At 35.3% G+C, this 14,911-nt stretch overlaps 1 protein-coding gene across 1 annotated transcript in view; it reads right to left on the bottom strand.

The window, feature by feature from the left end:
- Positions 1-14,911, bottom strand: part of aus (argus) — a 139,338-nt gene that overhangs the window by 31,309 nt on the left and 93,118 nt on the right. The window contains exons 2-4 of the mRNA XM_072537183.1: positions 9,976-10,102; positions 4,046-4,187; positions 3,246-3,313 (exon numbers count right to left, since the gene is read on the bottom strand). Of these exons, the coding sequence (XP_072393284.1) occupies positions 3,246-3,313; positions 4,046-4,187; positions 9,976-10,060 (295 nt within the window). The 5' untranslated portion in view covers positions 10,061-10,102. The remainder of the gene's footprint in view (positions 1-3,245; positions 3,314-4,045; positions 4,188-9,975; positions 10,103-14,911) is intronic.

Consider the following 14,911-nt stretch of genomic DNA (forward strand, 5'->3'; position numbering starts at 1 on the left):
TTATAACCAACAGAGGTATACATCCATCAAAAATAACAGAGGTAAGATGCTTCAACTTAACAGATGAAGGGAGCGACCATAGCCTAGTATTATGCAAAATAAAATAAGACTCATCCCATGAAATACTTCAAGCCCAAGAGAGCGGCCGCGGCGCCAACACAAACAAAAATCAAAGTCGAAAGACTAAACACGAAATCCACGAAATACTTATACAGAAAAAGAATATCAGAGAAGATCGCTGAGAATAAAATATTAAAAAACAGTAACATCGAGGAAAGCTTGGAAAACTCAAATATAACACAATTAACGCAGCAACAGAATCAATTGGAGAAAGGAAAGTAACGAACACTAACATATCAAAAAAGAAAACCACATGGTTTAGAGAGAAAGTGAAGACAAAATGTGAAGAAAAGAATACAGCCTTTTTACAATACAGAACACAATAAATACAACAGGCATAAAACCACTATAAACGAATTAGAAATAAAACGAATACGTTAGTTAGACAAATAAAAAAACAACACTGGCAGAACTTCGCAAAACATATGGAACACGACTTCTACGAAACACAAAAAGAAATATGAAGAATTATTAGAGGACAATGAAAAAAAGATGAACCAACTAATAAAAACGAAACATATTCAGAACGAAACATTGGCAGACTACTTTTGATCCCTATTTGCTAAAGATATCGATAATGAACCACCATCACCAGAGGTGACGACAAACGAAGAAATAAATATTGAGGAGGAAGAGGTAAAGGAAGCACTAAGGAAATTTGAAAAATAGAAAATCACCAGGAGAGGACAGAATACCGAACGAACTCCTAAAGTACGGAAGACCAAATGTAACCAAACAACTATTAAAACTAATCCAAAAAATAATAGAACAAAAGAAAATTCATCAAGAATGGAGACTAATCGTCCGAATTCCTCTTTTCAAAAAGGGAGACAAATCGGACCAGGAAAATTACAGAGGATTTAATTTATTAAACCAAACACTAAAATTAACAACCAAAGTAATAACAAATACGGCGATTACATTCTCGTCCAAAATAATGAGTGTCATAAAAGAAGATATACATTTTCGTCCAAGCCCCTAAAATTGAGGTATACAAGTTCGTCCAAAGGGTCAGGTAAATTTTCGTACTGCTTTTCGAAGAAGCAATTAATATTAAATATATAAATATGTACGAATCTTCCAGTTTACACATTTGTGAAAATATTCTCAAAGTGTTTATATTGCTATAGTCTTGAATTGTGTTATAAATATCATTTATTCTTAAAACGTTATGGAGAATTTCGACAAACGTATGGTATTGAAGAAAACTGCAACGAAAAGAGGTGCTCCTCTTTTATTCGTGAATAACTATAAATTTAACTTTGTTAATTATTTAGTTGAGACATATGTTGATGAAAACTCAACATTTCCACCGGATACTCTGGGCTGTAAAATCATCAGAAACTACGAGAAAAACCAAGGCATGTGAATCTTTCCATTCACATTTACATAAATCTTTTAATACATACCATCCGAATATATTCGTGTTTTTAGAGGCTATCAATCAATATCAAAATGAGATTTACATTAGAATTCAAAGTATTCATAAATGTAACAGACCTAATAACAAAACTGTAGCTCGTGAGAAATTTTTAAAAAGTAAAATAGGAAATTTAATGAAAAAAACTATTACTAGGCTGGAATATGTTAAATATACATTCCATTATTTTAGTTTTTAAGTAAGTTTATTATTATTTGCTATTTATATTGTAAGTTATAAATGAAATTCACTAATCTAAGATATTAAATTTTATTTTTTTTTAATTATGGGATTGATCCCCGCGGAGCTTGACCCCTGGACGAAAGTGTATATGCAAAAATATTTGACTTGGATGAAAGTGTTATTTCTTCAGGTAAAAATTTAAGGCAAAACTGAACTCAATACGATATTCCGGACGAAAGTGTATCTGCTCAACAAATAAATTAAATGAATTTATAACACAAGACAAAATAATCCAGTAATAGGTAACTTCGGTGAAGCATTGACAAATAATATGGGAAATAGACTTATAAACCTCTATACACAATTTGATCAGAAAATTATGAATGGAATCTATCCTCAAAAAAATATACATAAATGTACTTGGAATCAGGACACAAGACCGATGACACAATTATCGATGAATCCATATCAATTTCTTAAGAAACATTGGAAAATAACAATTGATGGTATCAGTATTGAACAAGTAATGGAAATAAAATACCTGTGAATTACACTCTCTAGCTATGGAAACCTGGACAAAGAAGTGAGAGATCAAGTACAAAAGCAAATAGACTGGTAGGATGCCTTAATAACACTATATGGCGAAACAGACACTGAGATGAAGTCAAGAATTTATAAACCCAGTGTAAGACCAATAATGACATACGCCTCAGAAACAAGACCCGACACAGCCACAACAGCAAAGGCTACTGGAAACTGCAGAGATGAGAGTACTGAGAAGAATTACAGGAAATACGCTAAGAGATCGAAAGAGAAGTAAAGACATTAGAAGAAAATGTATCGACCGTGTCGTCAAAATAGCAGGAGATAAGTCACCAATCGGCAGAAGAAGTATCGGACGAGCGCGCAAAAGATAGAGTGACAACCCAAACGAAATTGGTGAGACGATTGGGCGCTTCTAGGCTTTTGTTTTACCTTTTTAAGATGTCACTGACTGCATAAAATCGAAATTATTGTATACTGATGAACTGGTGAGATTAGCAGTGGAGATTTCAATAAAGGTACCATATACAGGGTGTTGACTTTAAAAAACTAAAGTAACTAATGATATCAGAAAATGATAAATCTGGCAACATTGTAAGTATTAAATATAAAATCTGTTGCATAATAAGCGTATTCCGGTTTTTGTACAATTCGGTTATTTGCCCACTCTATGTATGCGTATTGAAAGACGGACATGCTATCTTGATAAAGCATTATTGAATTTTAATAAAAATCATAACCAAATAAATACATTTGCAATCAACAAGTCCTCACAGACACATCAATTCCTTTTATAACTTAAACATTTTAGTTTCAAAATATCAAAAATGTAATTCAAAGGTTATCAAACTATTATCCACCCTAATTTTTGAGAACGTTATATGTTATTATAAAGGCCGCCCACAAGCCTTCAATGCATTTAATGGTTGATTAAATTGGCCAATCGTTCTAAAATATTAAATAAATAAGCTATACTCACTTTCTTTATATTGCAGGACATTTATGTGCTTTTCATGAATAACTACACATCGATAACAAGTCTTTTTCCTAAAATTATCAAGTGTTACTATTATTGTTATTAATTATAATGATTAATAATACAATGTGAGGTAATATAAATGCATGGAATACTTAAATTATTTCAGAAATGGCTAACTAGGATAATAGTGAATATTCGTTTTAGGAATATCTTGAATAGCGTCAAGATGTAGAATATGAAGCCTTTTGTGGTCTTAACTTTCTTCGAGTATTTACTGCCGGTTTTAACTTTTGCCCTGTTGGTGTTCTATAGGTTTTTCACGGCTTCTATTCACCTCTGCATTATCCTGATTTTATTTCCATAATTTTTCCTGAGAACCATGTCATATGAGTTTTTTAAATCGATGAATGCCATGTGTAGCGATCTATTTTTTGCCATTATTTTCCCAATTAATTGTTGAAGTCTCCCTGATTATCTTTGATTTTATTTGAGATAAATTTTTCCAGTGTTTCTTTCAGTATTTTCTCATATAAGCTGCTCATACATGCTATCACACTAATACTTATGTAGGTTTCGTCTTTCTTTCTATTTCTTTTATTATGTATCGAGGTAATGTGCTTTCGACCATTTATCTGGTATTTCGTTGACAACACGTTCTGGTGTTTCGATTTGACAATCGCGCAAAAACCCTATAAAGATCGGTCATATTACACAATCCTTGTAAAATAATCTTCATAATTATCCTGATAGCGCTTCTGAAATAAAATGTTATTTTTTCATTGAAAAATTTGTTTACTTACTCATCCAGTATCAAAAATTTGTCTCCCTCTGAACCTACACATCTGCCTTTGCTACTCAGTCTTGGTCCTTCAATCAATATAGATTGTCTTACTCCAGACTGGAACCACGTGCCCTCCCATCTTTCGGGAAAGTAGCATGTTCCTTAAAAAATAAAACATAAAACTAATATTTAAAATGTATAAAATAATTTTAATAGTAAGCTTCAAGGTATTTACAAGAATACCGAAGAACGATTAAGGGAACTAATATGTAATAAGTTATAAAATAAACAAGTTGCACATAAGCTGGTAAGCCAACAAATGATAATATACACATTTTAAAAAACATCATAGAAAGGAAACTAGAAACCGAAAAACAGTAATTGACATGGTTATTCCAGTTCTTACACGGAAATGTTAAGAACAATTCAAAGTATCGGAAAAAATAATAAATGTTATCAAAGATTTGTATAAAACTGTTAAAGGGTTCCTACAGTTGGAAGGCCTGGGGAATGGAAGCGGATGTCAAAAACGAAATAGAGCGTCTGAAACTACTGTACTAAATCCTAAGAAAATCTCCATGACAAGTGCAAACCTTACTACGGCCCGGAGTATCCGGCGCCTCTTCAATGAGACAAGAGTGCAAAGAATCTTCGAAGGAGACAAGAAAAATAAGAATATATGATTACTAAAAATATTACAACTTTATATCAATCAAGAAAACTAAAATATGTACAACTCCAAATGAAACGTCTGGGTCTACCAACCGTTGGAGTTAACGAAGCTAGATGGACCGAATAGGGTACAGTAAAAAGTGGAGGTTATCCAAGACTTATCCAAGTGTCAACGTAGCCACCGAGCACAATTTACTGTCATCTAGAATCAACCTAAAGTTAAAGACAGTTAAAAAGTCCTCCATTTAAAGTAAATACGATACACAAAAAGTAAAATAAGAGGAATTTAAACATCATTTTGAATAAAATGTACCGAGAGTCGAAGAAAAATGGAATAACATAAAGAGTGTTATCATGAATACAGCAATGCAAAGTTAAATAATCAGTATAAAATACAAGCGTGGATAACAGAAAAAAAAGTCGAAATGATGGAGAAAAGAAGACAACTTAAAAGTAGAAATTACTCGAGTATAAACGAAATCATCATCTAATTTGAAGGAAAAATATTGAAGTCAATGAGTAAAGGATGCAAAAAAATTAAGAACTACAAGAATTGCAACGAAACCATGATGAATTTAACACACACAAGAAATTAAATACACACAAATAGCCAATAAATCAATAATTAAGGTTTATGCTCCAGCAGAAGATGTCAGTCATGAAGACAAATTAACGGAAGAATATAAAACTTGGGAAATCATTTTTTTAGCTTGTGTAAAATCAAACAATGCAGAAATATTGGGGAAGTAAAAATAAGAGATGAAAAAGATGAAGAATAAAACGCTCCCAGAAAAGGAAAATCAACCATAGATGTTATTCATCCACTAACCCAACTAATTAAAAAGTGCTACGAACATGAAATAAATTGACACCTCCTATTTATAGACTTATAGCAAGCCTTTGACTTTTTAAATAGACACCAATTCTTACTCGAATCTATACCATAAAAATCATGTTTCAGTTCATGATGAAGTCTCTGAAGTTTAACGAATTCTGAGGTCGGTGTCTCTTTGAACAGTTGGTAGAGTTCATGGTTGTACCTGGATCTTCATACAGCGTTTTTGTTGATAGGTCCAAATATCTTAAGACCTTTCTTTCTAAGGCTTTCAGCTTTCGTATTGTGTCTTCTGTCATCATCCATGTCTCGCATCCATAATATACTATTGGTTTGATAATAGTTTTGTAGACACTAGTTTTGATCTCCAGACCGGAACACATGAGAGAGTGAAAAGTAAGCTTCGTTTCTCTTTACTATTTTTCTCTGAATTTCTGGTTCTTCTGTTCCATCCGTGTTTAATGTGACTCCCAGATTTGTGAATGTTTACACAGTTTCAATATCGTCCTTTAATTTAACTCTGCATCTGTTTCTTCTAGCTCTTGCCTGTCTTAGCTTTTTTATCTTTTGAATATTTATTTGTAGTCCGGTCTCTTCTGCCCCTGATTTTAATTGTAAACATATTTCTGCCGCCTCTTCTGTTCTGCAAGACATAATGCTAATGTCATTAGTATAAGCGGCAATCTGTATTGATTTATTTGTTAGGAGATTAGCTCTTCCTATATTCAGCTGTTTTATCACATATTCGAGAGGCAGGTTGAATAGTGTCGGTGCCAGCCCATCTACGTGTTTTTTCCTTTGACTATCTAAAAGTTCTCAGTGAGCTCTCATTTTCTATTCTGACAGTTGCCTTTGATGAGTCAGTCCATTGTTGCTTTGATTAGTCGGATTTATTTTTGGAGAATGTTAAAGCTATGCAGTATTTGGTACAACTTTTGTCTATTAGTTGAGTCGTAGGCCTGTTTGAATATGTTGTGGACGTCAATGTCATATGCCGCATTCCCAAGATTGTTTAGAATTTGCTATGCCGATGTTAGTGTCCTTAAATCCAAAATTTTGAAAGAGAGCTCTCTATTTGAAAGAATATAGTCGATCATAGATCTTTGTCCTATGGTATTTTCAAAGGTATACTAGTGTTGTTCTTTGTGAGAGAAAAAAGTGTTATTAATACATAATTGATTTGTGCTGTATCATAAGTCCGTCAGAAGATCTCCGTTTTCATTTTTGACATCCTCGTTAAATATTTGTTTTATCACTGGTACTATGTCATTACCCACACGGGCGTTAAAGTCACCCATAACGAACACATATTCATTATGTGGAATTTCGTTTACGGTACTCTGGAGGTTCTCGTAGAAGCTTTCTCTTCTATTTACATGGGCGCCGCCAGGATAATTTTCATAAAGGTGCATCTGCATCTTCAATACTTTTAACCAATATAAAATATATAACATACATGTATCTTCTTCTTCAAGTGCCATCTCCGCGGCGGAGGTCGGCAATCATCATAGCTATTCGAACTTTTGAGACGGCTGCTCTGAAAAGTTCATTTGATGTACATCCGTACCACTCTCTCAGGTACATGTATAGCAGGTGGATAACAGAGCTGCGAGTAATAAGTACTTTTGTAGTATTGGATGTCTTGCTTAAACTCTAGCAATGCATATAGTTTTAAAAATAATGTAAACCAAAGATGCTAAATTAACTTTCTGACATAAATGGTTTACATATCCATGGTTAGCTTACTCAGCTCTAGCAAAGGGACCGCTGTGTAGAATATGTGTTTTATTTGGCCTCCAATGCAGCGCCTGTGGCGCACCCAGGGGGGGGTTTTGGGGGTTAAAACCCCCCCCAGGCCATATAAAGTAAACAATATATAAAGAATAGTAGGAAAATGTAACTTGTCTTTCACACACAATACAAAAAATCCAAATCGCTAATTGAATAATTAAATTACCACTTTAATATGTAGAACACAACAATTATTGTATAAATACACAATAAATAATAATATTTTTCATTATATTTAGATATAGATACCTAATATTAGGCTTACGAAAAAGTAGACAGAACGAGTCTGTTGCGAGTAGCATGCGCCTACAGCTGTGGCGCACCCAGGGGGGGTTTTGGGGCTTAAACCCGTCTCCAAAATGTATTGTATTTACAAGTTGGATTAATGTCAAACGTCAATAACCTTATTTTAACCTTCAATTGTGGCTTATTCCCATTAAAATAGTGATTACTTTACAATCCCACAAGAAAATAGCTTCAGAACAATAGATAAGATTTAGATACGAGAAGGGAGTGTCCCAAAAATGTCGTCAGCCTTACAGTGGCCACCCCACTTTTACCAGAGTACGGTACGTGCAACAGTCAACTGCGCACAAGTAAGAGAGGGTGGTTTTAGTTGGTAGGCAGGATAATAGATAGCAGATAAAGGTAGCATAAAAAAATTTCAAAACCCCCCCCCCCTAAGGCAAATTCTGGGTGCGCCACTGTGCAGCGCAGTCTAGAAAAACAGTTAAGAGTTTCTCCTTGCCTGAAATATCGAAAAAATTCATGAAGCTGCTGAGTTTCATGCAGCAAGTAAGCGACTTTGTGACGTACTGGCTTCGTCAAATGCATTTGAAAAAATCATGGATAGAAAAAGACTTAAAGTTCATGAATCTTTAAATACGGATTATCACAAAGAAGTTGAAATCGTTTAAATTTGCAATCTATCATTTCAACAATTTAATTTTGCAGGAGACATGATCTTCCACTTCGTTGTTGTTGAATCTATTGTTGAATATGTAGATGTGATTTCTCGAGCCACTTCGTTTTTTCTAGCGGTATGTGAGGCAACCAAAATTGCTTTACAACATGTAACATTAAACGAATATTTAGCACGTTATGAAGTGTAACGTGCTATTTTATTTAGGATTAGGGTACATTAATGGAAAATGGAAGCGCAATACGGTAGAAGAAGGAGGGCTATAGTGAATGCGGTGAAGACCCACCCTGAGTTGTAAAGCCAGTCAAGAAGAAGAAGACGGGTGAAGACGTGGTATCACTCAACGATGGAAGATACGAGTCTAAGCGGCCTGTATATGCTTAGTGATCACAGGAAAAGATTTCTAGAGGATAGTGAATTTATTGACAAAGTGATGAACAAATTTGGACAGCAACCTAGATGCCTTCAGTTATTATTAAAATCGTAACTAAATATAAATTAAAAATAAATTTACAATAATTTTGCCATGTAGAATTTACTTTATTGTTTTCTCATAAAACAGATATAGGATAGGATAGGATTTGCTTCCTGTGTCACTCGCACGAATATAATGACACGGCGTTTGCTAAAATCCTAAAATATACATAAACCTGAAAAGCATTACCGTCCCGCTGCTTTAGTCGGGTAAAAACTATGTAATTTTTTCTATGTAATTTCTTTAATATTATATCTAATAGGGGTGCAATTGCACCTCCATGCACGCCACTGCTGCTGCCTATGTATATTTACATCCCTCTTGTTAAATATTATTTAGAAATGTAAACTAGAACATCTTGGACTAATAATCAAAGGACCAATATATGAGTTCTTTGGCTAATTCTTAATGGTAAAAATGTAGGAGACGCTGCACAGACGCTACCTGTAAGACACTTGTTTTCGAAATGTGGCTTTATCGTAGAATCCTGAAGATATCCTATGCCGACCACGTTACTAACCAGGACGTTTTATTAAGAATGCAAAATGGAAAAGAGTTGTTAATTGAATACCTCGGTTACATCATGAGGAATGGCGAAAGATATGAGTTGCTGCAATTAATTCTCCAAAGAAAAGTAGAAGGAAAACGATGACCAGAAAGGCGAAGAATTTGCTGGCTGAAAAATCTACTTACGTGGTTCAACACAGCAACCACAAATCTTTTCAGAGCCGCAGTTTGCAAAATACAGATTGCCATGATGGTCGCCAACATCCGAAACGGATAGGCACTACAAGAAGAAGAAGAAAAATGTAGGAAAGAAATGGATAGGACGAAAGAAACTCTTTTGGTTAAGGAATTTGCAACAGTCAACAGGTTTGACAGCAGTCCAATCGCTACACATAGTCCAAACCGAGATCAATACAATAATGTAATAAGCATGGCAGTTGCCGACATTCTGTAGGAACATCGCACTCTATAAGAAGAAAAATATTATAGAGTCAGGAAATTTGTCGTCTGCCCGGATCTCTTCTGCATTATTGCTTTACGTTTTTACCTTTTTATATAATTCGTCTACCACACCTTAGAAGACGCGCTTTATACGTTGAGTTTCTTGCTCTAACGACAATAATCTATTTAAAACTTTTAGATGAAAAGTATTAAATCCTAAACAAAGTGTTAATTGAAAATATTTCCATATGAATTATTGCTATGCTTTACGTTCATATATCAAACGTTTGAATCTCTCAACTTTACCTGTCTGTTTAAAAGTCGACGTAAACTGTAGCACGAACAAAAGTAAAATAAATTGAATGACAAGGGAAGTCCATGGAACGTCCATACTGTTGACCGCTGCCACCGGTTACATTTTAGGCTCGTTCTCCTGAAACAAAAATATTTGCCGGTTAGAATTAATTGTTGGCAATTTCTCTTTTTGGCGTTTTAATACATTATTTTGCCAAACTTACAATGTTTTGAGTTTCGTTATAAAATTAATCTCAATGGTCGGTTGGGGTGTAAATGTTGGAGGTTGAAATTCCTCTTGTTTTGTTTAATGACAAGATAACTCGTATTGTTTTTAAAAATTGATAAAATAAGAGGTATATTTTATGATATGTAAAATTAAAGTTGTACTCTCTTATTTTACATTTCGTGGAATTAGGGGAACAGCGCTACGAAATGTTATACTTATAAATAGGTAAAAGAAATAAAATAAGACTTACTCACAATCAATTTAATTTTACTCCCAAAACGACCGTTCCCCTCAAGAAACATCCCCGCTAATTATCAAAGAGTTACAATAAAAACCGAAGATCACCCATCATCAGCCATACACGATAGTTTGAACTATGTTTCCCGAATCATTAACTAATAATTTTTGTACCGACATGTAAGTAGTATTTACTAATTTATTACAATTCAATAGATTATCTCTTACTACTTTGTGGGTTTTTACGTTGTCTGCTTAATCAATTTTATTCATATTAATATACACAGACATGTAATATTGGCATAATTACTGTAATTTTTTATCTTTATCTTTATAAGACAACACCCTAATATGGGCTTTTTAAAATTTCAGCATTTAATTTACTTTGTATCGTTTGACCTAAAGATGTTTTGCAAAGTGTATAAAGCAAAACCGGTCGTTGTAGTATTAAAATTAAATTGATTGTGAGTAAGAATTTCTTCGGATCCAAGTGCAGTTCTTTCAACAAGTTTTATACTATTTTTCCCAAGGCTTCTCCTATCAGGCGTTGTTATTTCTCTCTTTTTTTCATTTTTACTAATTATTTTTATGTTCTCATAAGCGTCAACGAACTTGAAAAAGTTTTCACCAATCTTGTTATTGTGAATATATCTCAAATTTAAAGAAAGATGTTCCATATGTGATACGTTGGTCTTTTCGTCAAATATGACAGAGTAATCATTTAAACTTTGAACCTGATTCATTATTTGTTCAATTATTTCTTCACCACATGTTATCAATTGATTTTGACTGGTGCTACTAATGTATGCTGCTCGAGAAGATGCTGTGAATAGGTGATGTCTAAGAGTCTCATCTCCTTCTTCTTCTTATGGTGCCTATCCGTTACGGATGTTGGACACTAACATGGCTATTCTGACTTTGTTGACTGCTGCCCTACCTGAAAAGCCCGGTAGTGGTTAAGTTAAACCATTTTCGCAGGTTATGCAGCCAGGATATTCTTCTTCGTCCTGGACCTCTTTTCCCATGCACTTTACGTTGAAGTATGGTCCGAAGTAGGTCATATCGTTGTTCATTGCGTATTATATGGCCCAGGTATTCTAGTTTGCGACGTTTTATGGTTACGACTAGTTCGCGCTCTTTATCCATTCTATGTAGTACTTCTTCGTTGCTATTTATCTCCTGATGCTATTTTAAAACTTAATAATTCCCTGAATTTTCCCTCATTGCTAGGTCCAGAATCTTCGTCCAGAAGCAGAAGGTCATCATCACAGATGGGAGGATGGAAGGGGGACGGCAGAAGTAGACACTCAGTCTGTTGCTTTCTCTAACAGAGCGCAATTGTGTTATACACGCATAACTGTGTTATACACACTTTACCTCGTTCAGCACAACCTCTACTACCCTCAAAACTAAAAACATTTTTCTCGTAATAAGCCGGATATGTGTTTGAAACTAAAAACATTTGAACTACAAATATTTAAATTTATATATATATTTTTTTTAATTCTCGGGGGTAGCTATGACTCCCTTTCTGGATCCGCCCTTGCAGTAAATTCTGTTGTAATATAATCAAGTTAATTAAATTTACTGCTAAGTTTAGATAGTTTAATATTAAAATCTTCAATTTTCTTCTTAATGTTTGCTCTAAATTCCACTAGAAGTCTCTTGATTTCAAGAATATTCCTAGTGTTTGAACTACAATAATTGCAAAGTATACGTAATATCTCTTTTCGTACTTTTTGCCACGTCACTCGATCATCGACCTATAAATCCATGCAAGCGATGTGTATTAATTTCTTACAGCCATCACACTCGAGCTTTTTAAGTGCGGTACAACTTACACAGCATAGAAGAACAAGACAATTGACGATACGATGGTAAAACTTTGGTAATTTATTTAGTATGTTGTTTATGGCAACTAGGAATAGAGACTGAGTACTACGCCTTGTGTGGTGCCGTTTTATGCAGTATAAAATCTGAATAAAGGTTGTTAGCTCTTACTTCAAAAGAAATTTTCGATATAGGCTAAATAGTGTCCTCGAATATTGTATACTTGCAATTTTTTAATGATGTATCTCCAACACGTATTGAACAAGTTTACAATAAATATTATGAATTGTTGATCGCTTACATCTGAAGCCCTTTTTGCCCTGGTAAGAAAAAAATTGTTTCCAGTGTCCACATAAGCCAGGTGTTGAGAGATGGGTTTGCATGATTATTTTTAAGTCGAGGCTTTCTGGTTTTTATAAACGGCAGAATTGTGGTTTTTGCCCATATAGACAGATATTGCCGATGTTGCCAAATTTTATTGAAAATTTGCATCGATGTTGTTTTGCTAAGATTAATAGTTGCTTTAGGAACATAACAAAGATATTGTCGGGTCCTGGGCTTAAGTCAATCATATCCTTTTAGAAGCTATAATAATAAGATGTTTAGATAGATAGTTTTTACAGGATTCTGCTAGAGACAAGATGGTGCGTTCTTTCTTTAGCTTGTGATCCCTAAAGTTAATGTTATAGTTGTCGTTAGAGGCCTTTTGTTCAAAGGTGAAAGCAACAGTCTAGCTTGTAATCCCTAAAGTTGATGTTATAGTTGTTGGTAGAGGACTGTTGTTCAAAAGTGGAAGCAAGAGCTATATCTTGTGAAGAAGAGACTGTATTATTATTTATTTTGAAAGTAATAATTGTTAATGAAAAATACGTTAAACCAGATTTTTTTACTTTTTCCAAACTTCACTCATTGGAGTATAGGAGTGTTTATTTCGGAGACGTATTTTGACCATGAGGCTTTTTTTGATTTGTTTTATGATTAATTGTAAAGACAATTACGTCACCTGCTTTGTGATATAAATGTGAAAGCTGGGTAATGACACAATGAGGAGAGTGGAGAATATATTCTACTACCCTCAGGCACATGATGGACCGCATCCTCACCCGATGATGGCCCCTGTGACTGAGGACACCGTCAGGCAGATGTGTAACATTGGTAAAAACACATCTCCTGGTCCAGATGGCATCCACAGAAGGTGCCTCAAAAATCTTCCACAGAATATAATCCCGTTGCTTACTAACATTATCAATGCATCTCTATCACTGAGCTACTTCCCTACTCCCTGGAAAGTAGCCAGTACAGTCATGACCCCCAAAAAGGGGAAAACCCTGGGTCACCAACCCTGAATCGTACAGACCCATTTCACTTTTGAGCACCCTAGCTAAAGTCTACGAGAGGATCCTCAAGGAGAGACTCGTAGAATTCCTAGACGCTCACTTCCTAATTTCAGACTACCAATTCGGATTCAGGGCTAGACACTCCACACAAAATGCATTGGTAGAAGCAACAACCTTCATTTCACAAATAATTAACGAAAGGAAACACGTCATAGGCATATTCCTAGACGTCCAGAAGGCATTCGATCAGATCTGGCATACAGGCCTGATTGAAAAGCTCCACCTTGCTGGACTGCCTACACCTTTCGTTAACCTAATAAATTCCTATCTCTCACATCGGACTATCAGGATCAAAATCGCTGATCATTTATCCACTCCATTCACTCCACAAGCTGGAGTGCCCCAGGGCTCAATACTTGCACCAGTATTATACACAGTTTACAACAGTGACATCCCCCGCCCACAGCAAGGATCAGAGTCTCTTCTCCTGTTTGCTGATGATACGGCCATCCTCACCTCTGGACCTCACAGGGAGGGTATACAGCAATCTGTATTCGAACGGTCTCAGCATTATCTGGACAGAGTCATGAAATGCTGCAACAAATGGAGGGTAACTATAAACCCCTCCAAAACACAAGCAATCTTATTTAAATCTCCGTATTGTCAGAACGTCCGAGGCCGGGTATCGCTTTTAGGAGAAGACCTCATCTTCAGGACCTTGGTTCTCTACTTGGGAGTTCGTTTTACGAGAACTCTCAACTGGAAGGCCGACGTTCAAGAAACCTTAGATATGATGAGGCAGAGGTTTAACCTCCTGAAAGTGCTATCCGGCAAACTGGGCGGGACATCTTCCAAAACTTTGTTGCACACATACAAGATCTTTGTCAGACCGATAGTCGATTACAAGGCTTGCATCCACATCTCCCTGAATGCACATCAACTAAACGCCATTACGGCCACCGAACGTCGTATCTTACGATACTGCATGAGGAAGGACTGGTCGTATCCATCAGCCCACATATACGCAATATCACACATAACACCGATTAAGGACAGAATCCTAACCCTCAGCAAGAAGTATGTCCTAAGAACCATAGCCGGCTCGAACAACAGAGCCAAACGAACACTAAAGACACCTTGCAATCATAGAGGGCAAATACTCATCAGGCTTCCCTTAAAGAAAGTTCCATTTCCTCCAGCTAAACTTCTACACAACACTGGACACGAACTTCCTGATGAGTATTTTGATATACTAGAATCATTCCCCATCCAATATCGCAGGTAAAGTCTGCGCGCCAACAACGCTGATAAAGAG

This window comes from Diabrotica undecimpunctata, chromosome 7, assembly GCF_040954645.1.
Source record: "Diabrotica undecimpunctata isolate CICGRU chromosome 7, icDiaUnde3, whole genome shotgun sequence".
Classification (NCBI taxonomy): Eukaryota; Metazoa; Arthropoda; class Insecta; order Coleoptera; family Chrysomelidae; genus Diabrotica; species Diabrotica undecimpunctata.